A 25854-nucleotide genomic window follows, 5' to 3' on the forward strand; every position below is an offset into this window, starting at 1 on the left:
TGTCATCTGGATATGACGGTCCGGTTTCTAAAAGCCCACGGGTGGCTCATCAACTGTAAGAAATCGTCCCTGGTCCCTGCTCAGAGCCTGGTGCACCTGGGAGCGCTGTTAGACACTCACAACCAGAGGTTGTTCTTGTCTCGGGAGAAAGTCCTTAAGCTTCAGGACAGGATTCGTTGCTTCCTTTCTCGTCCGCAAGTGTCGATACATTCGGCTATGCAGGTGCTGGGCCTCATGGTGTCAGCATTCGACATGGTGGAGTATGCTCAATTCCATTCTCGCCCCCTCCAGAAGCTGATTCTAGCCAAGTGGGATGGCCTGCCTCACCGGATCAGGTCTCACATGATCTCATTGACTCCGGAGGTCCGTCTGTCGCTGCTCTGGTGGCTCCAGGACCAACAATTGTGCAGGGGCGTCCCTTCTGGATATCCAACTGGGTCCTGTTGACGACAAATGCCAGTCTAAGAGGTTGGGGCGCGGTGCTGGAGCAGCACTCCTTACAGGGTCGGTGGACCAAGGAGGAATCTCTCCTCTCGATCAACATTCTCGATTTGCGGGCGGTCTTCAATGCGTTGAACCTGGCCCAGCATTTAATTCAGAACCGTCCTATTCAAGTACAGTCGGACAACGCCACCACAGTGGCTTACATTAATCATTAAGGTGGCACTCGAAGCCGTTTGGCAATGAAGGAAGCCTCATGGATTCTACAGTGGGCAGAACGCCATCTACCGGCAATATCGGCAATATTCATTCCGGGAGTCCCGAATTGGGAAGCAGACTTTCTCAGTCGTCAGGACGTGCATGCCGGCGAGTCGGGCCTCCATCCAGAAGTGTTTCAAATCCTCGTGGAAAGGTGGGGTCTTCCAGATGTGGATCTGATGGCGTCTCAACACAATCACAAGGTTCCGGTCTTCGGAGCAAGGACAAGGGATCCTCAAGCAGCATTCGTGGATGCGCTGGCGGTGCCGTGGAGGTTTCGGCTGCCGTACGTGTTCCCACCGGTGTCACTCCTGCCCAGGGTAATTTGGAAGTTCAAGCAAGAAAAAGGAAATCTGCTTCTCATAGCTCCGGCGTGGCCCAGACGGCACTGGTTTTCAGACCTGCAAGGCCTATCATCAGAGCGTCCACTTCTACTTCCACTTCCACAACGCCCAGACCTCCTCGTTCAGGGCCCTTGTGTCTACCAGGACCTAGCCTGGCTATCTTTGACGGCTTGGCTGTTGAAGCTTCTGTTTTGAGGGCTAAGGGTTTTTCTGAAGAGTTCATTAAAACTATGTTGCGGGCCCAGAAACCGGCTTCTGCTCGGATTTACCATAGGGTCTGGCATTCATACTTTGTTTGGTGCGCATGTAACAATTATGACGCTTCCAAGTTTAGTACAGCCAAACTTTTGGCTTTTCTGCAGCAGGGCCTAGATTTAGGCTCATATTTCTGCCTTGTCGGTGTGGTTTCAGAGAAAAATTGCGACTTTACCTGTTGTTCATACTTTCCCTCAGGGTGTGTTGCGTATCCTGTGGCTCCTTGGGACTTGTCGGTGGTTTTGGAGGCGTTGCAGGAGCCTCCATTTGAACCTCTTGGTTCAGCTGACCTTAAGTGGCTTTCCCTTAAGGTGGTGTTCTTGCTGGCTATTGCCTCTGCTAGAAGAGTGTCGGATCTGGGTGCCTTGTCTTGTAGTTCCCCATATCTGATTTTTCACCGTGACTGGGCGGTTCTTAGGACTCGTCCCGGATATTTACCTAAGCTGGTTTCTTCGTTCCACCTTAATCAGGAGATTGTGGTTCCAGCCTTTGTCTCTCCTGATTTGTCTCCCAAAGAGCGGTCTTTGGATGTGGTACGGGCTCTCCGTATCTATGTGAAGAGAACTGCTTCTATTTGAAAATCTGATTCTCTCTTTGTTTTGTTTGGATTTCACAAACGTGGCTGGCCTGCTCACAAGCAGACCCTGGCCAGATGGATTAGAATGGTGATTGCACATGCTTATGTGAAGGCTGGTCTGTCAGCTCCTGCTCACATTACGGCCCATTCTACTCGGTCTGTTGGACCTTCTTGGGCGGCCCACCGTGGTGCGACCCTTGATCAATTGTGCAAGGCGGCTACGTGGTCCTCCGGGCACACGTTCATAAGGTTCTATTCCTTCGATACTGCCACTTCCCAGGATGCTTCCTTTGGACGCCGTGTTCTTGTGCCCGCTACAGTGCGTCCCCTCCCATAAGGAACTGCTTTAGGACATCCCTATTGTCCAGACTTGTGGAGCCCAGTGTACCCCGCAGCAGAAAACGAGTTTTATGGTAAGAACTTACCTTTGTTAAAACTCTTTCTGCGAGGTACACTGGGCTCCACAAGGCGCCCACCCTGACGCACTTAGCTTCTTTGGGTTGATATGGCATTAGCCGCTGACACTTCTCTTGTCATGAGAGTGTGGTATATGTGGCTACTAACCTTTGTCGTCTCTTTTCCTGCTACTGCATTGGGCTGGTTAACTAAAACTGAGCTCCTGTGCTGGGAGGCGGGGTGATATATAGGAGGCGGCGCTGTGCATTCTGGGAACAGTCAAAGCTTTTGAGTCTGTTGGTGCCTCGGATCAAGATCCTACTCTACACCCATTGTCCAGACTTGTGGAGCCCAGTGTACCTCGCAGAAAGAGTTTTAACAAAGGTAAGTTCTTACCATAAAACTCGTTTTCCCTCAGACCCCTCAGGGTCGCAAGAATGTTATTTTGCCCGGTTGCTACTCCCGGTTGTCGACGAATACTATGTTTTATGTCGACCATAATGTTTCCTGGTTAGATCCACAACAATGGCATTCAGTACATGTTCATACACATTCAGAACACATTAATGTCACTAGGGACCCTGCTGTTCCTGACAAAATACATATACGTATGATGTATATATATATATCTAGAATATGTGTGTATATGTGTATTTAAATATGTATATTCATATTACGATTTCTAATGAATGCTGAAGTAAAGTTATTCCTTTTCATGTGCTCGTCGATTTGTTGATAAAGCTCTAGGTCAGCCGTGACGAGATGGTCTTAAATCTTCTCGAGGAGTACGAGTGTTTATTCTTTTCCCGCCGTGGATAGAATAAAGTGAACGTCAACCCCTGGTCTGCACGGGGCCCTGTCACAAAGGATCGTATACAGGAAGCTAAGTGATATTTTAATTATATGTTTGGATGATATTTGCATTAAATACCCATGGGGGAGTGTTTGTATTCAGAAAGAGTCGGTTACCTTGTTATCCGATATAATTACCCTGGGGAGAGATGGAATATTCCTTCAGTTGGGTCTTATCTAGAACGCGACTAAACAATTAATTAACAGAGGTGGCGTAAGTAAGCCGCTAGGGCGGAACGAGGAGCAAAGCGGCAATGGCAGGAGCCGAAAAAAGTTGTCCGCTGGGCGGAAAGGCATGTGAACGCTCTATTAGTGGTCTTTGTTCCGGGTGTAGACAACGGAGAATTAGACTTCCTCAGCAGACACGATCTCCATCCAGGAGAGTGGGGTCTTCTTCAAGAAGTTTTCACAGAAGTGCAACGTCTTTGGGGAATTCCTCAATGAGACATGATGGCGTCTCGCCTCAACAAGAAACTTCAAGGATATTGTTCCAGGTCAAGGGACACTCCAGCAATAGCAGGAGACGCCCTCGGGACACCGTGGGTGTTTTCAGTCGGTCTATGTGTTTCCTCCACTTTCACTCTTTCCGAAGGTGATAAACATAAGAAGAGCAAAGGTTCAGGCGATGCTCATGGTTCCGGTCTAGCCAAGTAGGGCTTGGTGTCCAGATCTTCAAGACTTAATCATAGAAGATCCCTGGCCTCTTCCTCTACGAGAGGACCTGTTACAGCAAGGACCGGGCGTGTATCAAGACTTGCCGCGGCTGCGTTGACGGCATGGCGGTTGAACGCCATTACCTAGCCGAAAGGGTATATTCCGGTGGAGTCATTCCCACATTGCTTCATGCTAGGAAAGGAGTAACGGCGAAGCTTTAAGGTAGTATGTGTCTTGGTGTGAATCCAAGAAGGCTCCTACGGAAGAATTTAGCTGGGTCGTTTTCTCCATGTTTTGCAAGCAGGTGTGGAGGCAGGCCTAAAGTTAGGCTCCATTATAGTGCAGTTTTCGGCCACCCTCAAGAAGTTCAGACTTTCGTGAAATGAGTGCTCCACATCCAACCTCCATTTGTGCTCCCGGTGGCACCATGGGTCCTTAACGTGGTGTTGCAGTTTCTTATGTCATACTCGTTGGAACCTTTACGAAAGGTTGGGTTAAGATTTCTGCCTTGGAAAGTGGTCATGCTATTGATCCTGATGTCTGCAGGGCGGGGGTCGGAATTAGCGGCTTTGTCTCACAAGAGCCCCTATTTGATCTTCCAGGTGGATAGAGCGGAATTGAGAATTCGGCAACAATTTCTGCCAAAAGTGGTTTCTGCGTTTCACAGGAACCAGCCTATTGTGGTGCCTGTGCTTACTGCAGTCTTGGCTGCTTCGAAGTCTCTCGATGTAGTCAGAGCTTGGAATATTTATGTCACCAGAACGATTTAGATTGGGGAAACAGAGGCTCTGTTTGTCCTGTATGCTCCCAACAAAATTTGGGCCCCTGCTTCTAAGCAGACGGTTGCACGCTGGTTCTGGGATATGATTCGGCATGTTCATTCTATGGCTGGATTGCCGAAGTCGGTGGAGGCCCATTCTACTAGGCAGGTGGGCTTTTCTTGGGTGGAGGCCCGAGGAGTCTCGGCGGTTCAACTTTGCCGAGCAGCTACTTGATCGGGGTCAAACACGTTGGCTAAGTTCTACAGGTTTAATACCCTGGCTGATGAGGACCTCATTGTTTGCTCAATCGGTGCTGCAGAGTCGTCCGTACTCTCCCGCCCGGTCTGGAGCTTTGGTATAGACCCCATGGTACTTTTGGAGACCCCAGCATCCTCTAGGACGTATGAGAAATAGGATTTTAATACCTACCGGTAAATCCTTTTCTCTTAGTCCATAGAGGATGCTGGGCGCCCGTCCCAGTGCGTACTGGATCTGCAGCTATTGGTTGTGGTTACACTCCTGTGGTGTTTTATTCAGTCAACTTGGTTGCTGATGTTATTCATGCCATGGCATGCGGTATGTTATTGTTGGTCGTGTTTACACACTGGTTGTGTTACATTTTCGGTCAGCATATTGCTGTCTATTTTTCATGCCGTCGGCTGGTGTTCTATTGAATGCCACATTCTGAGGCATGTTTGAGGTGTGAGCTGGTATGACACCGTGTTTAAACAATAAATTCTTTCCTCGAAATGTCCGTCTCCCTGGGCACAGTTCTCTAACTGGAGTCTGGAGGAGGGGCATAGAGGGAGGAGCCAGTTCACACCCATTCAAAGTATTATAGTGTGCCCATGTCTTCTGCGGGTCCCGTCTATACCCCATGGTCCTTTTGGAGTCCCCAGCATCCTCTACGGACTAAGAGAAAAGGATTTACCGGTAGGTATTAAAATCCTATTTTCAAATTTCACAACACAGTAGCACATTGTGCCCCCTGCACCCTTTATACATTTAACTTGTGACCCTTCTCCCCGCCCCCCCCCCCCCTAAAATATTTAACTTGTGTCCAGCTCTGCAGAGTCTCCGATCCTAACTGACCACACATGTAATTACATCTGCAGCTGTGAAGGCTCCGCATAAGCAGCTGCATAAGTTACAAAGCAGACCGCAGTGTAAAGGTAATACACTGGTCATACTTCACCACCACCACCACTGCCGGGTTGTGTCCTAACTTGCTCCACTGTTACTGAACCCTGCCGTTGGTAACAGCAGTGCTCACACACAGTGCTCAGAGTTGCAAAGATGAGGTAACAGGAGGGGCAGGTCAGGGAGGGGAGGAGACCACCTCCTTTCTCGTTTTGGCCCGTGACTAGCCGCAGCGCACCGTTATTAGTCCTGCTGACTTATCCACTGGTTGAGGGCCCCTCAGGTGCTGTGGGCCCCGTTGCATTGCACTGGCTGCTCGCAGTGGCGAATTTAAGGGTCAGGCCACCCGCCTAGGCACAGGAAGAGGGGGACACAGTCACCCAGGAAGGGGGGCACAGTCACACAGGAGGGGGACACACATTCACACAGAAGGAGGAGACACAGTCACACTTGGGTAGAGACAATAGTACACATTGTTAGGGCAGATAGAGGCACACACCGAAAACTGGTGGTAAAGGGGTAAAACAAATGCAGAGCCAGACAGTAAGTGACAGATACATGGGGGGAGGGGGGCATGGAGAAGCAGACACAGAGAAGAATGTATGGGTAGAAAGAGTCTGGTGTAGGCAGGGGGAGGTGCAGTGCAGGTGGGACATGTGTGGCTGGGCTGGGGGCAGATGTGGAGATCTGTCACTTACTAGGATCCTCAGATGCTGCTGGTCACACCTCCTGTACTGGTGCAGTGACCATCAGAGGCAGCAGCATGCATCTTGCAGGGCAAGCACAAGTCAGGGCATGTGTTATCCAGAACAGCCAATGGGAGAGCAGGGGCGGAGTCACTTGCTGGACAGCTGTAGTGAATCCTCTGCTTAAGCCTCCAGGCCATGGAAGCAGGTAACCTCTACCTCCTTACCCACTACCCACCAGCAACCCGCGTCCTCCGCCCCCCCACCATCAAACTGCGACCTCCCTTCCCATCAAAGCAGCTGCTGTGGTGATCCTGGGCTGAAGTTCACCAACACACACACCTACCTCAGCCTGGTGGTCCAGTGTGGCTCCGCCCCCTTTTGTCTGTGTGGCCCCATCTCATATTTTGTTTGTGTAGCTCCGCCCCCTTTTAGGCTGTTCGCTGCCACTGTCACTGGAGGAAGGGGGTAGGGGGAGGCTTCAAGCTGCCGGCTCTGTCTGTCATACAGTGACAGGCACAGCACAGCAGCCGGCAGCAGAGGGGACAGGGCGGCGCAGCAGCAGGGATGTAAAGCAGGGAGAGCGCCTCTCCAGTCATGCGCCTACCTGCTTTGCATCCCTTTGCTGAGCGGGTAGTGCCGGGCCTGACTACAAGTTCTGTATTAACTTGTCAAAAACTATTAGTTCTGTATTATCTGTTTAATCAAGAGTTTAATCTAGAAGTATACTGTACAATTTTCAAGATAATTTGCAGCACTAGTATTTGTGGCCCGTCATTCATTGGTGTATTTTAGCATAACAGGATGTGCATATGTTACCTGGGGTATTATCTCTTGTTATCCAGAATTCTTTTTCTAACAGTATGATGTTAGCACAATTTTTGTAGTCCGAATATAATTAATATTGACCAGGGGCGGATTGGGAACAAAAAGCGGCCATGGAAAAAATTTGTACTAGTGGCCCCACATGGGCAGCACCAGAGGTGTAAGGTCTAGCCATGGGCCATGGCAGCAGCACCCTCCCCCAAAACTTTCCAGATAGTGGGTATGTCCAGCATCAAGGGGAAGTTAAAAGGAAATAAAATTAAATATTATGAGCACATTATATGATACACCTTTAGAATTTAGGAAACTATATAATTCTTTAGAAAGATATGTTTTCTTGCTTATTACACCAACCGTATCCCAATCACTATTCACTGAATCTTATATGTCAGCCAAGCAGGCAGACAGAGCATACACTAGAGCATCTGCAATCACAGGCTAAGTGGCAAAGTCATTTTCATATATGCAAATTGTTTGGCATTTTATTCATTATGTCTATAAATAGGACCACATGTCCTCAAACAAAACAGGCCCCCACGGGTGCGTTGGCCCACCGGGAATCTTCCCTGTAGACCCTATGCCCAATCCGCCTCTAATATTGACCCATTATTAGAGATGTGAGCGGACACCCATGTTTTGGTTCTAATTCTTCATTGTGTTTTTGCAAATCACCCTCAAGTGTTTTGGTTTAGTTTTAAGTCTGTAGAAAATAGATAATCATTGATTCAAAATCGATAAACACAGCTAAAATCATGTTGTTATTTCTCTAACGTCCTAGAGGATGCTGGAGACTCCGTAAGGACCATGGGGATAGACTGGCTCCGCAGGAGACATGGGCACTTTAAGAAAGAATTTAGTTCCTGGTGTGCACTGGCTCCTCCCTCTATGCCCCTCCTCCAGACCTCAGTTTGATACTGTGCCCAGAGGAGCTGGATGCTTTTCAGTGAGCTCTCCTGAGTTTACTGATAGAAAGTATTTTGTTGGGTTTTTTATTTTCAGGGAGCTCTGCTGGCAACAGACTCCCTGCATCGAGGGACTGAGGGGAGAGAAGCAGCCCTACTCTCTGTAGCTAGGTCCTGCTTCTTAGGCTACTGGACACCATTAGCTCCAGAGGGATCGTACACAGGATCTCACCCTCGTCGTCCGATCCCAGAGCCACGCCGCTGTCCCCCTCGCAGAGCCGGAAGATAGAAGCCGGGTGAGTATGAGAAGAAAAGAAGACTTCACAGGCGGCAGAAGACTTCATGTTCTTCACTAGAGGTAACGCACAGCACTGCAGCTGTGCGCCATTGCTCCACACACCTCACATACTCCGGTCACTGTAAGGGTGCAGGGCGCAGGGGGGTGCACCCTGGGCAGCATTTGGGACCTCATGTTGGCAAAAGTACACATATATACAGCTGGGCACTGTATATATGTATAAGCCCCCGCCAAAATTACTGTATAAGCGGGACAGAAGCCCGCCGTCGAGGGGGCGGGGCTTCTCCCTCAGCACTCACCAGCGCCATTTTTTCTCCACAGCACCGCTGAGCGGAAGCTCCCCGGACTCTCCCCTGCTGTTACACGGTAGAAGAGGGTTGAAAAGAGAGGGGGGGGGGGGGGGGGGCACATAATTAGGCGCAAAAAACGATACATACAGCAGCTACTGGGTTAACATTAAGTTACTGTGTTATTCCTGGGATATTATAGCGCTGGGGTGTGTGCTGGCATACTCTCTCTCTGTCTCTCCATAGGGCCTTGTGGGGGAACTGTCTTCAGAAAGGACATTCCCTGTGTGTGTGTGTGTGTGTGTGTGTGTGTGGTGTGTCGGTACGCTTGTGTCGACATGTCTGATGAGGAAGGCTATGTGGGAGAGGAGCGGGAGCAAATGAATGTGGTGTCTCCACCGACGGCGCCGACACCTGATTGGATGGATATGTGGAAGGTTTTAAATGATAATGTTAATTCCTTGCATAAAAGATTTGACAAAGCTGATGCATTGGGACAGTCAGGGTCTCAACCCGTGCCTGACCCTCTGTCGCAGGGACCGTCAGGGTCTCATAAGTGCCCACTATCCCAAATTGTTGACACAGATACCGACATGGATTCTGACTCCAGTGTCGATTACGATGATGCAAAGTTACAGCCAAAATTGGCTAAATCCCTTCGATATATGATTATAGCAATAAAGGATGTTTTGCACATCACAGAGGAAACCCCTGTCCCTGACACGAGGGTGTATATGTATAAGGAAAAGAAGCCTGAGGTAACTTTTCCCCCCTCACACGAACTGAATGAGTTATGTGAAAAAGCTTGGGAATCTCCAGATAAGAAAATGCAGATTTCCAAACGGATTCTTATGGCTTATTCTTTCCCGTCAACGGATAGGCTACGATGGGAATCCTCCCCTAGGGTGGACAAAGCTTTAACACGTTTATCCAAAAAGGTAGCCCTGCCGTCCCAGGATACGGCTACCTTCAAAGATGCTGCTGATCGCAAACAGGAGGTTACCCTGAAGTCCATTTATACACATTCGGGTACCTTACTAAGACCGGCAATTGCGTCGGCCTGGGTGTGTAGTGCTGTAGCGGCATGGACGGATACCTTATCTGAGGAATTGGATACCCTAGATAAGGATACTGTATTATTGACCCTGGGGCATATAAAAGAGGCTGTCCTATATATGAGAGATGCTCAAAGAGACATTAGTCTACTGGGTTCTAGAATAAACGCTATGTCGATTTCTGCCAGAAGGGTCCTGTGGACTCGGCAATGGACAGGTGATGCCGACTCAAAAAGGCATATGGAGGTTTTACCTTACAGGGGTGAGGAATTGTTCGGGGAAGGTCTCTCGGACCTGGTCTCCACAGCTACAGCTGGAAAGTAAAATTTTTTGCCTTATGTTCCCTCACAGCCTAAGAGAGCACCGCATTATCAAATGCAGTCCTTTCGTTCACAAAGAAACAAGAAAGTCCGAGGTGCATCCTTTCTTGCCAGAGATAGGGGCAGAGGAAAGAAGCTGCACAACGCAGCTAGTTCCCAGGAACAGAAGTCCTCACCGGCCTCTACAAAATCCACCGCATGACGCTGGGCCTCCACTGGCGGAGCAGGGCCCTGTGGGGGCACGTCTTCGGAATTTCAGCCACATGTGGGTTCACTCCCAGGTGGATCCTTGGGCCATAGAAATTGTGTCTCAGGGTTACAAGCTGGAATTCGAAGAGGTGCCTCCTCGCCGGTATTTCAAATCGGCCCTACCATCTTCCCCCAAGAGAGGGAAATAGTGTTAAACGCAATACAAAAATTGTATCTTCAACAGGTGGTGGTCAAGGTTCCCCTCCTTCAACAGGGAAGGGGTTATTATTCGACCATGTTTGTAGTCCCGAAACCGGACGGTTCGGTCAGACCCATATTGAATTTAAAATCTCTGAACCTATACTTGAAAAGTTTCAAGTTCAGGATGGAATCGCTAAGAGTGGTCATCGCAAGCCTGGAAGGGGGGATTTTATGGTGTCACTGGACATAAAGGATGCGTACCTTCATGTCCCCATTTATCCACCTCATCAGGAGTACCTAAGATTTGCGGTACAGGATTGTCATTACCAATTTCAGACGTTGCCGTTTGGTCTCTCAACGGCCCCGAGGATTTTCACCAAGGTAATGGCGGAAATGATGGTGCTCCTGCGGAAGCAAGGTGTCACAATTATCCCGTACTTGGACGATCTCCTCATAAAAGCGAGATCAAGAGAGCAGTTACTGAACAGCGTATCTCTTTCACTGAAAGTGTTACAGCAACACGGCTGGATTCTCAATATTCCAAAGTCGCAGTTGGTTCCTACGACTCGTCTGCCCTTCTTGGGCATGATTCTGGACACGGACCAGAAGAGGGTTTATCTCCCGATAGAGAAGGCCCAGGAACTCATGACTCTGGTCAAGAACCTATTGAAACCAAAACAGGTGTCAGTGCATCATTGCACTCGAGTCCTGGGAAAGATGGTGGCGTCATACAAGGCCATTCCCTTCGGCAGGTTCCATGCGAGGACTTTCCAATGGGACCTACTGGACAAGTGGTCCGGGTCACATCTTCAGATGCATCGGTTGATCACCCTGTCCCCCAGGGCCAGGGTGTCACTACTGTGGTGGCTGCAGAGTGCTCACCTTCTCGAGGGCCGCAGATTCGGCATTCAGGACTGGATCCTGGTGACCACGGATGCAAGCCTCCGAGGTTGGGGAGCAGTCACACAGGGAAGAAATTTCCAGGGTCTTTGGTCAAGTCAAGAGACTTGTCTTCACATCAACATCCTGGAGCTAAGGGCCATATACAATGCCCTACGTCAAGCGGAGACCTTACTTCGCGACCGACCAGTTCTGATCCAGTCAGACAACATCACCGCAGTGGCTCATGTAAACCGCCAAGGCGGCACAAGGAGCAGAGTGGCAATGGCGGAAGCCACCAGAATTCTTCGCTGGGCGGAGAATCATGTAAGCACACTGTCAGCAGTGTTCATTCTGGGAGTGGACAACTGGGAATCAGACTTCCTCAGCAGACACGACCTACACCCGGGAGAGTGGGGACTTCATCCAGAAGTCTTCGCACAGATTGTGAGTCGGTGGGAACTGCCACAGATAGACATGATGGCGTCCCGCCTCAACAAAAAGCTACAGAGGTATTCCGCCAGGTCAAGAGACCCTCAGGCAGTAGCGGTAGATGCCCTAGTGACACCGTGGGTGTTCCGGTCAGTCTATGTATTTCCTCCTCTTCCTCTCATACCAAAGTTGTTGAGGATAATAAGAAGAAAAGGAGTGAGAACAATCCTCATTGTTCCAGATTGGCCAAGACGGACCTGGTATCCAGATCTGCAGGAACTGCTCACAGAAGATCCGTGGCCTCTTCCTCTAAGACAGGACCTGTTGTAACAGGGGCCCTGTCTGTTCCAAGACTTACCGCGGCTGCGTTTGACGGCATGGCGGTTGAATGCCGGTTCCTAGCAGAAAAAGGCATTCCGGTTGAGGTTATCCCTATGCTGATAAAGGCTAGGAAGGAAGTAACAGCAAAACATTATCACCGTATATGGCAAAAATGTGTTTCTTGGTGTGAGACCAAGAATGCTCCTACGGAAGAATTCCATCTGGGTCGTTTCCTTCACTTCCTACAAACTGGAGTGAATTTGGGCCTTAAATTAGGTTCCATTAAGGTCCAGATTTCGGCCCTATCCATTTTCTTTCAAAAAGAATTGGCTTCTCTCCCAGAAGTTCAGACTTTTGTAAAGGGAGTGCTGCATATTCAGCCTCCTTTTGTGCCTCCGGTGGCACCTTGGGATCTTAACGTGGTGTTAAGTTTCTTAAAGTCACACTGGTTTGAACCACTTAAAACGGTGGAGTTGAAATATCTCACGTGGAAGGTGGTCATGTTATTAGCCTTGGCTTCGGCTAGGCGAGTGTTTGAATTAGCGGCTTTGTCACATAAAAGCCCCTATTTGGTTTTCCATATGAATAGAGCAGAATTGCGAACCCGTTCGCAATTTCTGCCAAAAGTGGTTTCATCTTTTCATATGAACCAACCTATTATGGTGCCTGTGGCTACACGTGACTTGGAGGATTCCGAGTTACTTGATGTGGTCAGGGCTTTGAAAATTTACGTAGCCAGAACGGCTAGAGTCAGGAAAACTGAAGCGCTGTTTGTCCTGTATGCATCCAACAAGATTGGTGCCCCTGCTTCAAAGCAAACTATTGCTCGCACGATTCAGCAAGCGCATTCTACGGCTGGTTTGCCGTTACCAAAATCGGTCAAGGCCCATTCCACTAGGAAGGTGGGCTCTTCTTGGGCGGCTGCCCGGGGGGTCTCGGCACTACAGCTGTGTCGACCTGCTACTTGGTCGGGTTCAAACACTTTTGCAAAATTCTACAAGTTTGATACCCTGGCTGAGGAGGACCTCATGTTTGCTCAATCGGTGCTGCAGAGTCATCCGCACTCTCCCGCACGTTTGGGAGCTTTGGTATAATCCCCATGGTCCTTACGGAGTCCCCAGCATCCTCTAGGACGTTAGAGAAAATAACATTTTACTTACCGGTAAATCTATTTCTCGTAGTCCGTAGAGGATGCTGGGCGCCCGTTCCAAGTGCGGACTTCTTCTGCAATACTTGTATATAGTTATTGCTTCAATAAGGGTTATGTTATAGTTGCATCGGTCTTGAACTGATGATATGTTGTTTTCATACTGTTAACTGGGTAGTTATCACAAGTTATACGGTGTGATTGGTGTGGCTGGTATGAATCTTGCCCTTGGATTAACAAAATCCTTTCCTCGTACTGTCCATCTCCTCTGGGCACAGTTTCTCTAACTGAGGTCTGGAGGAGGGGCATAGAGGGAGGAGCCAGTGCACACCCGGAAGTAAATTCTTTCTTAAAGTGCCCGTGTCTCCTGCGGAGCCCGTCTATCCCCATGGTCCTTACGGAGTCCCCAGCATCCTCTACGGACTACGAGAAATAGATTTACCGGTAAGTAAAATCTTATTTTTTACAATCCAAAACCCGAAATTCGGCCTTAGAACCCAAATTCTTAACTAAAGGAAGATCCAAACTGGCACTCTGTACGGAATGGACCTCTTCGGGGGATCCGGACTGGATTTTGGAGAACCGAACCACACATCTCTACCCATTATAAGTAAAATCCTCCTCTTAACCACTTAACTGATGATTTTTTTTCAGAAAAATGCACAGTTATTGATAGTTGTTTTTTTTTATGGGTGAATAAGGTGAAGAACATGTATTTAAACCTATCCCAAAATGAATTTATAAATAACAAAAATATATAATATTTTTTTTTTTATAATTGTAATAAATAATGGTGTTTTCAAACATCGGAACATTGGATCGTCACCATAGGCACATTGTTAACATTGCAACTTTAATTTTCCTAGTGGCAGGCACCAGGTACACACTGCTGGGGGCCTGGGAAGGTTAATTTACAGTTCTCTAGCGGCTGCTAATGTCTGCAGCTGCAGGGGGGGGGGGGGGGAGGTTGGTCCCTACTGTGCTGACCAATGAGCAGTGACACCAGCACTGCAGACACTGGGGGCGGGTGCAGGGAAGCAGAGGGACAGAAGGTCCATCTGAGAGCAGCAGCTGCAGGAAGCTTCAACTGCACACACTGTGTATCTGACTGGTCGTATTGTTTGCGACCGGATCATATAATGCATTCGCTGGTGTGGTTGCATGTGATGCGACCATGACAGGCAAGTGGTTAATATAATAGGGGGATTCGGCAGCTCCAACGTCTGTTGGTGACGGTAGGATGACTTCTGGCGGATCCTGCGTCACCTCCGGTGGTAAGTATGACTAACCCTCCCTATAGTGCCTAACCCTAGCGGTATATTACTTGAAGTGCGGGTTTTTAGAAGTGGAGTTGTTGCCCATAGCAACCAATCAGATTGCAGCTATTAATTTCTAGAAGGTACTAGATATATGATAGGTAAAATATGATTGGTTGCTATGGGCAGCATCTCCACTTCCAAGAACCTGCACTTGTATAATAAATATACCCCCTAGTCTCCCCTCATGTAGCCCTATCCATGTACATGCTTTTCCCATGTCGATATTGTGAACATGTCAACATTCTGCATGTGCTGATCTGTTCAGTGTTGTCATTTCAACAATGTCAGCAGAATTGTTGACGCTGTGTTATCAACATGAGCCAGTGTACTAAGCGTTGAAAAGTGATAAACTGGAGAGTCATAAAGTGCCAACATACCAGTCATTTTTCAAACACAGGGGTCTATTTATGAAGCAGTGAAGAGTGGAGAAGTGAGCCTCTGGAGAAGTTGCCCATGGCAACCAATCAGCTGCTCTGCACAATTGTATAGTATGCAAATTATAAATGTTACTTCAATGCTGATTGGTTGCCATGGGCAACTTCTTCACTGGCTCACTTCTCCACACTTTTCACTGCTTCATGAATAGACCCCACAGCCTGTAACATGGCAGTTAGGAGCTGATTGGCTGGTAGTTTATCACTCTCCACTTTATCACTTTTCAACACTTGGTACATTTGGCCATATGAATGTTTACTATGTAAATATCAACATTTACTGGGAATTGTTATCTGCTTCCATGTTCGGTACATACAGTATTGATTGCCTTAATTTAAGTGCATTGTGATTACTCGCCTTTTGATTGGACGTAAAGCTCATACAGCACGGTGTTTAGTAACCCGCCTTCCAGAAGCTACTTGATTTTGGGATGATCTCATAGCAGTTTCCCAGACCACTGCTTAGTAAATGGGGAAAGTGTACTTGCGGATTTGAATACATGAAGGTGGTTCATTAAACTGCCGGAAAATCCAGCAAAACCCGGCGGTTTAGCAAAATCATTGCTTGGTAAATTCCCCATGGAGTTTCTTAAGTCAGTGTTAGTTTTGTGAGTCGTGTTAAAATCGTCTCCAGGACAACCATTTCTGTTTGCTTGCTCAGGAGGATTGTAAGACTGCATGAGTACAGTATATTATTTCATCTTTTTAACCATACTCTTGTGTCCTACCTTGCTGTTATAAAATATTGGGAAATAATATACAGGTACACCACCGATTTTCCGGCATCCTCGGTTCCAGTGCCGTGCCGGATTATCGATTTTGCCGGATTAACGGTGGAAGCTAATTTTGCACCTTCAGAACATTTCTAAAGCAATAAATAGTAAAATATATGCTACAGTATAATATTAATTAATGAATAAACAAACACAGTAGTGTATGCAAAACTGTTTATAAGCAAAACCGGTATCAGGTACATTTTGAACAACCATTAACAGTAAGTGAAATAGTCACTACAAGGAAAGTACTAAACCTCATGCAAAATGACACTAACTCTTACCCTCCCACAGCCCAACTCCCACTACAACCTACCCTATACCTTCCACAGCCCAACTCTAAACCTTCCACAGCCCAACAACCTACCCTATACCTTCCACAGCCCAACTCTAAACCTTCCACAGCCCAACTCCTATTAAAACCTACCCTTTAACTTCCACAGCCCATGCTTAGAAAATGTTCTGGATTAAAGGATGTCCCTAACCCCCTTTAATCCGGACAAATCAAAATTGTCCGGATTAAAAGAGGTTCCGGATCATCGGTTGCCGGAAAATCGGTGGTGTACCTGTATGTACTTTCATGAGCTAACAATATTAAGAGTGCTGGTAAGTGGCCTGGTTTGATTTGTGCAGTATCTTTTGTAATGCAAATTCCTAAACTCACGTTATACTTGGGTATCACGTAAAAGAAAAGGAAAATTAAGAATATACCCTTGCACACACTTATTTTTTTGTATTTTTAAAACAATCCTCTTCATAATGTAGATATTCTCTCTTTTTTTTATATTGTATTTTTATTTACTTTTTTAAATTATGCATAGGTGATCTGTAAAATCTGCTGTCAAAAGAAAGTATGTACAGTATTTGCTGGCGTATAAGACTACTTTTTTGCCCTGAAAAACATGCCTCCAAGTGGGGGGGTCGTCTTATACGCCGGGTGCACTTCAGTTGGGATAGACATAGCTGCCATAGTGGCCTTCCGATACTCGCCCGGTGCCCATAGTGGCCTCCCGATGCCCACCCACCTCATTCTACTCACCATCCAGTATCGCGCGATATCCAGTGCGGCCGCGGCGGGTCACTAGTGCCAATTACAGGGAGATGCAGGGACTGGCCGGAGGCGCTGCAGTCGCGTTGTGGCCGTACAATGGTGACAATGACAGGTACTGTAATGGCACTAATACTAATACTAATGGCACTCATGTGAAACCGGTAACACTAAATGCACACAGGGGTATACTTTTATACATTTTACAACTTTCTCCTCGCCCCCTCCCCCCTTCTTATGCATACCTTGATAAATACTCCCTATCCAAATCTCTTATCAGGTCATAATATACAGTATGTCACAAATCTGATGTTCTTTTACGTTTTATTTGGTGTGTGGAAGGGGGTAGTCTTATACGGCGAGTATATAACAAACTCTATATTTTGAGTGGAAATGTTGGGGGTCGTCTTATACGCCCAGTCGTCTTATACGCCGGCAAATACGGTAGCAAAAACATAGTATTGTGTACTGTGCTAGAAACTCGCCCAGAGATTCTAGCGCCATACACCATTTTGATTGTGTATATGTATGGTTGAGAGTAATGCAGGTTACCCCTAGTATTAGCTGCTGAGTGTTAATTTTTTTCTAACCTAAAAAATATTCAACACCCAAGGTTAAGTTTTTTTTTTAATGTAATAAATTTACAAGCTTCACGATCACATTACGTTTATGAGAACAGGTAATTCCCTGAAGAGATTACAATCTATTTTTGGTGCCTGTAGTGAAGCCAAATAAGACACATGCACTATAGTTCTGAATCCTTTCCACCATCTGTAACACTTTGCTCTCTGATATATATGGATATACAGTAAAATGATTTTCATATTTTTCTTTTTTAGGATATTCCTCCAGAATATTACAAGGATGGGTAAAGACTTCCGCTATTATTTCCAGCACCCATGGTCACGTATAGTTATCGCTTACTTGGTGACATTCTTTAATTTTTTAATATTTGCCGAGGATCCTGTTTCTCATAGCCAGACAGAAGCCAATGTCATAGTTGTTGGAAACTGTTTTTCTTTTATAATGACTAAATACCCGGGAGGAGCTTGGAACTTTTTGAAAGTCATCCTTTGGCTTGTTGCCATCGTAGTGGGACTTGTGGCTGGGAAGTTCCTGTTTCACCGACGTTTGTTTGGTAAGTCGACCTGTATTTCTTTAACTGTAATATTTCATACGTATGGATATATTTTTGCTTCTTTTACTTGTCTTTTGCTTGTTGTCATTTTGTTAATGCATTATGATGCTTTTGTAGCATTGTGAGGAAGAAAAGGTGTATCGAAAACAAATATGAATAACTGGGGCTAAATGATCATCCTAAAAGCCTATAATCGCCTTTTAAACTATTTTGTTTGCTATCCACTTTTTATGTCCCTGATATTTTTAAAGAGCAAAAGTGTGGTGCTACCCTTCATTATTATTCATCCCCACCTCCTATGTTCTTTATGTAGACCCCATTCAATTAAGTTTAATTAAGACTTTCTAGAGCCTGGTTAGATACCCTTTTGCAATTTTATTGATAAAGAGAATCTCCTCTGCAAGTGTAGGGAAGGAGCCATCTATCAGACAATTGGCCATCAAGTTGCTGTGGAACTACACATCCCAGCATGCCTTTCCACAGTTTTGCTATTAAGGCATGCTAAAACTGAGGCAGGGTGTGCTGGGATGTATAGTTCCACAGCAGCAGGAGGGCTGCAGGTTGAAGACCTGTGGCTTAGACACAGGCCTACTATTATCAATGGTTAAGTTCTAATCAGCAGAAGTATGAGTACCCGTAGGTTTATAGAAAATTAGAGCTACTGGGGGATGCTTTAGTGTTGAATGGCAAAGGTGCATGTTGGCATTTGTGCCGATTTGTATACGCTCTTAGATTTCCGCATGTATTTCAAAGTACACACTTTTTTAAGCTATACATGTGTTTCTAAATCTAGCTTATGATGCATTCAGAACTTCTGAACCCAAACTACTGGTTTGTGTAGGCACATAATATGCATGGTAAGGAACAGATCTGAAAGAAGAATGTGACACAAAATAAGACTTCTTTCAAAGGGGTGTGTTTAATTAGCGTTTTCTTGCTCTTACTGTCCTGCCCTTGCACACCCTGCTTCTGTGTCTTACAGTATAAGAGGCTGCAAGTGTTAGCTCTGTACAGCTCATATTACTGGTGCTTTTTATGCCATACCTCCCAATTGGGGGCGTGGATTAGCGACTAGGGGCATGTTCTCAATTGAAATACTGCTCCTGAGATCCATGCCCCTGTTTTCGTCATGCTGGAGTCTTGCCCAGCACTCCGGGAGCTGCTGGACAGCCTCCAGCCTCTCAATGCGCCCGTCATTCATTACTGCAGCTTTGCAATGCAGAGCAACGAAGTTAGAGTGTACTCCCCAACTTCCCCCTGCCCGCGGGACACTGCGACCCACGGGAGGGACAGTTGGACAGAAAAAACAGGACTGGAATCGGGACAGTTGGGAGGTATGAGTTATGCTCATGTCCAGTTCAACAAATTTTTCATGAAGTGCAAATTACGATGTGAACACTTCCTTGCGCCGAACCCACCCCCACCCCCAATCTATGTTGCTGGATAGGTGGAGGTTTGTGTAACTCCTGTATCAATTTTTATGGACTCTGTTTTCCCTAAATTATTTGAAGTTCAGTTCTATTGCACATGAGAATCCCTTTGTCTTTCCTGTACTCCTTACCATAAAAACCTATGCTACATTTCTTGCTACACACACACATTCCCTGTATAGTAAATGAAACCCATTAAATATATTCTTCAAATATGCTTTGCAGTGATGTGCATGTATTTTATATTTCTTTTATATTAATTTCAAGTTTGTTGTATACAGTAGTTGTCCTTGAAATCAAAATAATGATCTAACAGTATTAGGGTGACTTGAAGCCACCTTATCTCCACTGTTTGTATTATGGGTCTTAAATTTGAATGAAAACAAAGTTGATGTTCTATTAAGGGAGTAGTTCTGTCTAGGCTACATCAGTGGTTCACAAACTATTTTGAATCACGGCGCCCTAGAGTAATGAAAAAATTTCAAGGCACTCCAAAAATGTCTTATTGAGACATTCAGAAAAAATATTAAATTAAGTAAAAATTGTGTTTATATGTCATCCTTAGGTTCAATTGTGTGGTGAGGGACAGGATTCACTTCTATTTGTCCACATGTTTTATGATTGGCAGCCACCAGCACTGGTTTTGTTAATTACATTTACCGTAAATAGTTTGAATTGGTCATGGACCACCAACCTGAGGCACCCCTGCAAGTGTCCCGAGGAACACCAGGGTGCCATGGCACACAGTTTGAGAACCACTGGGCTACATGATAATTCATCACCAATTCATTTCTTAAAAGGTAGACCACTTGGGATGGGTATGGGTCATTAGGTCGACCACACTTAGGTCGACGGTCATTAGGTCGACCACTGTTGGTCAACATGCAGTAGGTCGATATGGTCAATAGGTCGACATGAGTTTTTTGATTGTTTTTGGTGTTGTTTTCTTCGTAAAGTGACGGGGTACCCCAATTAGTGCACAGTTTCCACTCGCATGGCTCGCTGTGCTTGCCATGCTTCAGTTTACCATTCCCAATTGCAGTCCACGTGGATCGTAAAGTATGAAAAAGTTAATAAAAAAAAGTGAAGAACTCATGTTGACCTTTTTCCATGTCGACTTAGTACATGTCGACCTACTGACCATGTCTACCCTAATGCATGTCGACCAATAGTGGTCGACCTAATGACTGTTGACCTAATGACCGTAACCCCTTGGGGTAACCCGACGTCTTGTATAACTACCGAGTCAGTTTAGCATTTAGCCAGGAATCCCTCCACTGAGACTCGCTCTGCTACTGGAGAAGAGCTACATGTTCTGGTTGTTTCCAAGCACAGACAGCAGAAGGGTCAGAACTACTGATTTTAGTGAGTTATTCAAATGTACTAGGTAAGATGTAGTAACCCCCCACTGCAGCCACCACCATCCTAGCAGCCATGTTATAAATAGTTAGGTTTCTTTACCCCTGTTACTTTCTGGAAGAAATCGGAACACCTTTTATATCTCAAAGTGTCTGCTATGACTCCTAGGGGCCGATTCAAATGTTTCCTGCCGCCCCTGCTGGTCGTCTATACTAAAAGGCGTCTATCAGTGATATTCAATTGCTCATTAGCATTTTACGTGGCCAACAGCTCTGGGTTTATCCGCATAAAAGTAGCACTTACACTGTCATTTAAATAGAATTTTATTAGAACAGATTGGAGTGAGCCCAGTGGCAACCTTATTATATTTTGTGTGGTCTGTCTTTTGGTAACATTATACAGTCTTTCCAGACCCTCCATCATGATCCCCTCCAACAGTTACAAAATGCTCTACTTCTGGGTTTCCCTTATATTTATGATTGCAGTTACATGTGTTAAATTAATTGAGAAATTAATTTAAACCAAGAGGACTGCAAGCCCATTAGCAGAGAATGTTGTACTTGGTGGAAAGGGTCATGTTGGGGGTATCTGCAGTGGTAGGTTTCTCACTAAGCATAGGCCTACGGGCATCACTTTCTTGGGGGGGCGGCACTTTTTGTGGGATTTTTTACTTTTTGAAAATTATTATTTTGCAACTAAAAGGAAGGGGGGCTGCTGGAGGTGGTGAGATTTTGGTGGCATCAGGACCAGCCCTAACACGAAGGGGGGGAAAGGGGGCGGTGATTTGTTGGGGAGCAATGGATAATGTATATAGGCAGTCTGACCCCTACATTCGCCCCTGTAGGTGTGTGTTTCTGTGTATTCTGACATAGAGAAGGTGTGTCTGTATACCTTGACGCAGGGAAGGTGAGTGTGTATACTATAACCTAGGAATGGTATGCCTGTGTATTCTGACATAGGGCCTAATTCAGTTTTGCCCATCTGCTAACCAAGTTGTTGCTACGATCAGGTCTGAATTAGGCCCATAGAGTGGGTCTGCATATTATGGCATGGAGAAGGTGAGTCTGTGCTCTGTGCACTATGACAAAGGGAAGGTGGCTCTGCGTACTGTGACACAGGGAAGGTGTGTCTGTAAATTGCAACATAGGACAGGTGAATCTGGAAGCAGCACACTGGATTCTAGCTATATATATATTAGATGGAAGCATGGGCTAAAGCTCTTTTTAAATCTACATCTCCTTCAGCTTGGACTAGCTAGCACCCCTCCCAACTGCACTTGGGTGTTTTTAATTAGTATATGGTCTTTGCATTTGCAGACTACATATTGTAATAGGGTGGTCTTCAGTATGCCAACTTACGGGATCCCGGTGCACAGTATACCGGCGCCGGAATCCCGACAGCCGGCATACCGACACTTATTCTCCCTCGTGGGGGTCCACGACCCCCCTGGAGGGAGAATAAAATAGCGTGGCGCGCCACCGTGCCCGTAGCGTGGCGAGCGCAGCGAGCCCCCAAGGGGCTAATTTGCGCTCGCCACACTGTCGGTAAGCTGGCGGTCGGGCTCCCGGCGCCGGTATGCTGGTCGCCGGGAGCCCGACCGCCGGCATACTATACTGAACCCATTGCAATAGGCACTATCTTTTCTCTGACGTCCTAGTGGATGCTGGGGACTCCGTAAGGACCATGGGGAATAGCGGCTCCGCAGGAGACTGGGCACAAAAGTAAAGCTTTAGGACTACCTGGTGTGCACTGGCTCCTCCCCCTATGACCCTCCTCCAAGCCTCAGTTAGATTTTTGTGCCCGAACGAGAAGGGTGCACACTAGGTGGCTCTCCTGAGCTGCTTAGTGAAAAGTTTAGTTTTAGGTTTTTTATTTTCATTGAGACCTGCTGGCAACAGGCTCACTGCATCGAGGGACTAAGGGGAGAAGAAGCGAACTCACCTGCGTGCAGAGTGGATTGGGCTTCTTAGGCTACTGGACACCATTAGCTCCAGAGGGATCGAACACAGGCCCAGCCATGGAGTCCGGTCCCGGAGCCGCGCCGCCGGCCCCCTTACAGAGCCAGAAGCAAGAAGAGGTCCGGAAAATCGTCGGCAGAAGACATCCTGTCTTCACCAAGGTAGCGCACAGCACTGCAGCTGTGCGCCATTGCTCCTCAGCACACTTCACACTTCGGTCACTGAGGGTGCAGGGCGCTAGGGGGGGGCGCCCTGAGCAGCAATAAAAACACCTTGGCTGGCGAAAATACATCACATATAGCCCCCAGGGCTATATGGATGAATTTTAACCCCTGCCAGAATACACAGAAAAACGGGAGATAAGGCCGCCGAGAAGGGGGCGGAGCCTATCTCCTCAGCACACTGGCGCCATTTTCCCTCACAGCTCCGTTGGAGGGAAGCTCCCTGGCTCTCCCCTGCAGTCACTACACTACAGAAAGGGTTAAAAAAAGAGAGGGGGGCACTAATTAGGCGCAGTATTAAAAATACAGCAGCTATAAGGGGAAAAACACTTATATAAGGTTATCCCTGTATATATATATATATAGCGCTCTGGTGTGTGCTGGCAAACTCTCCCTCTGTCTCCCCAAAGGGCTAGTGGGGTCCTGTCCTCTATCAGAGCATTCCCTGTGTGTGTGCTGTGTGTCGGTACGTTTGTGTCGACATGTATGAGGAGGAAAATGATGTGGAGACGGAGCAAATTGCCTGTAATAGTGATGTCACCCCCTAGGGGGTCGACACCTGAGTGGATGAACTGTTGGAAGGAATTACGTGACAGTGTCAGCTCTGTATAAAAGACAGTGGTTGACATGAGACAGCCGGCTACTCAGCTTGTGCCTGTCCTGACGTCTCATAGGCCGTCAGGGGCTCTAAAGCGCCCGTTACCTCAGATGGCAGATACAGACGCCGACACAGATACTGACTCCAGTGTCGACGGTGAAGAGACAAATGTGACTTCCAGTAGGGCCACACGTTACATGATTGAGGCAATGAAAACTGTTTTACACATTTCTGATAATACGAGTACCACCAAAAAGGGGTATTATGTTCGGTGAGGAAAAACTACCTGTAGTTTTCCTGAATCTGAGAAATTAAATGAGGTGTGTGATGATGCGTGGGTTTCCCCCGATAACAACTGATAATTTCTAAAATGTTATTGGCATTATATCCTTTCCCGCCAGAGGTTAGGGTGCGTTGGAAAACACCCCCTAGGGTGGGTAAAGCGCTCACACGCTTGTAAGAACAAGGGCTCTACCCTCTCCTGAGATGGCCGCCCTTAAGGATCCTGCTGATAGAAAGCAGGAGGGTATCCTAAAATGTATTTACACACATACTGGTGTTATACTGCGACCAGCAATCGCCTCAGCCTGGATGTGCAGTGCTGGGTTGGCGTGGTCGGATTCCCTGACTGAAAATATTGATACCCTAGATAGGGACAGTATATTATTGCCTATAGAGCATTTAAAAGATGCATTTCTATATATGCGTGATGCACAGCGGAATATTTGCCGACTGGCATCAAGTGTAAGTGCGTTGTCCATTTCTGCCAGAAGAGGGTTATGGACACGACAGTGGTCAGGTGATGCGGATTCCAAACGGCATTTGGAAGTATTGCCTTATAAAGGGGAGGAGTTATTTGGGGTCGGTCTTTCAGACCTGGTGGCCACGGCAACAGCTGGGAAATCCACGTTTGTACCCCAGGTCGCCTCTCAACATAAGAAGACGCCGTATTATCAGGCGCAGTCCTTTCGTTCCCAGAAGGGCAAGCGGGCAAAAGGTTCCTCATTTCTGCCCCGTGACAGAGGGAGAGGAAAAAGGCTGCAGAAATCAGCCAGTTCCCAGGAACAGAAGCCCTCTCCCGCCTCTGCCAAGCCCTCAGCATGACGCTGGGGCTTTACAAGCAGACTCAGGCACGGTGGGGGCCCGTCTCAATGAATTTCAGCGCGCAGTGGGCTCACTCGCAAGTAGACCCCTGGATCCTTCAGGTGATATCTCAGGGGTACAAATTGGAATTCGAGACGCCTCCCCCTCGCCATTTTCCTAAAGTCGGCTTTACCGACGTCTCCCTCTGACAGGGAGGCAGTTTTGGAAGCCATTCACAAGCTGTATTCTCAGCAGGTGATAATCAAGGTACCCCTCCTGCAACAGGGAACGGGGTATTATTCCACACTGTTGTGGTACCGAAGCCGGACGGCTCGGTGAGACCGATTCTAAATCTAAAATCTTTGAACACTTACATACGGAGGTTCAAATTCAAGATGGAGTCACTCAGAGCAGTGATTGCGAACCTGGAAGAAGGGGACTACATGATGTCTCGGGACATCAAGGATGCTTACCTTCATGTCCCAATTTACCCTTCTCACCAAGGGTACCTCAGGTTTGTGGTACAGAACTGTCACTATCAGTTTCAGACGCTGCCGTTTGGATGGTCCACGGCACCCCGGGTCTTTACCAAGGTAACGGCCGAAATGATGATACTCCTTCGAAGGAAGGGAGTTTTAGTTATCCCTTACTTGGATGATCTCCTGATAAGGGTAAGATCCAGAGAACAGTTGGAGGTCGGTGTAGCACTATCTCAGGTAGTGTTGCGGCAGCACGGTTGGATTCTCAATATTCCAAAATCGCAGCTGGTTCCGACGACTCGTCTTCTGTTCCTAGGGATGATCCTGGACACAGTCCAGAAAAAGGTGTTTCTCCCGGAGGAGAAAGCCAGGGAGTTATCCGAGCTAGTCAGGAACCTCCTAAAACCGAGCCAAGTCTCAGTGCATCAATGCACAAGGGTTCTGGGAAAAATGGTGGCTTCCTACGAAGCAATCCCATTCGGCAGATTCCACGCAAGAACTTTCCAGTGGGACCTGCTGGACAAATGGTCCGGGTCGCATCTTCAGATGCATCAGCGGATAACCCTGTCACCAAGGACAAGGGTGTCCCTCCTGTGGTGGTTGCAGAGTGCTCATCTTCTAGAGGGCCGCAGATTCGGCATTCAGGACTGGGTCCTGGTGACCACGGATGCCAGCCTGCAAGGCTGGGGAGCAGTCACACAGGGAAGGAATTTCCAGGGCTTATGGTCAAGCCTGGAGACATCACTTCACATAAATATCCTGAAGCTAAGGGCCATTTACAATGCTCTAAGCTT

General features: G+C 47.2%; 1 protein-coding gene across 3 annotated transcripts in view; it reads left to right on the plus strand.

Moving 5' to 3' along the window:
* Positions 1 to 25854, plus strand: part of TMEM117 (transmembrane protein 117) — a 724897-nt gene that overhangs the window by 15946 nt on the left and 683097 nt on the right. For all 3 annotated transcript variants that reach the window (XM_063927348.1, XM_063927349.1, XM_063927347.1), the window contains exon 2: positions 17634 to 17932. In XM_063927348.1, the coding sequence (XP_063783418.1) occupies positions 17634 to 17932 (299 nt within the window). The remainder of the gene's footprint in view (positions 1 to 17633; positions 17933 to 25854) is intronic.

Source organism: Pseudophryne corroboree, chromosome 6 (genome assembly GCF_028390025.1).
Source record: "Pseudophryne corroboree isolate aPseCor3 chromosome 6, aPseCor3.hap2, whole genome shotgun sequence".
Taxonomy (NCBI): domain Eukaryota; kingdom Metazoa; phylum Chordata; class Amphibia; order Anura; family Myobatrachidae; genus Pseudophryne; species Pseudophryne corroboree.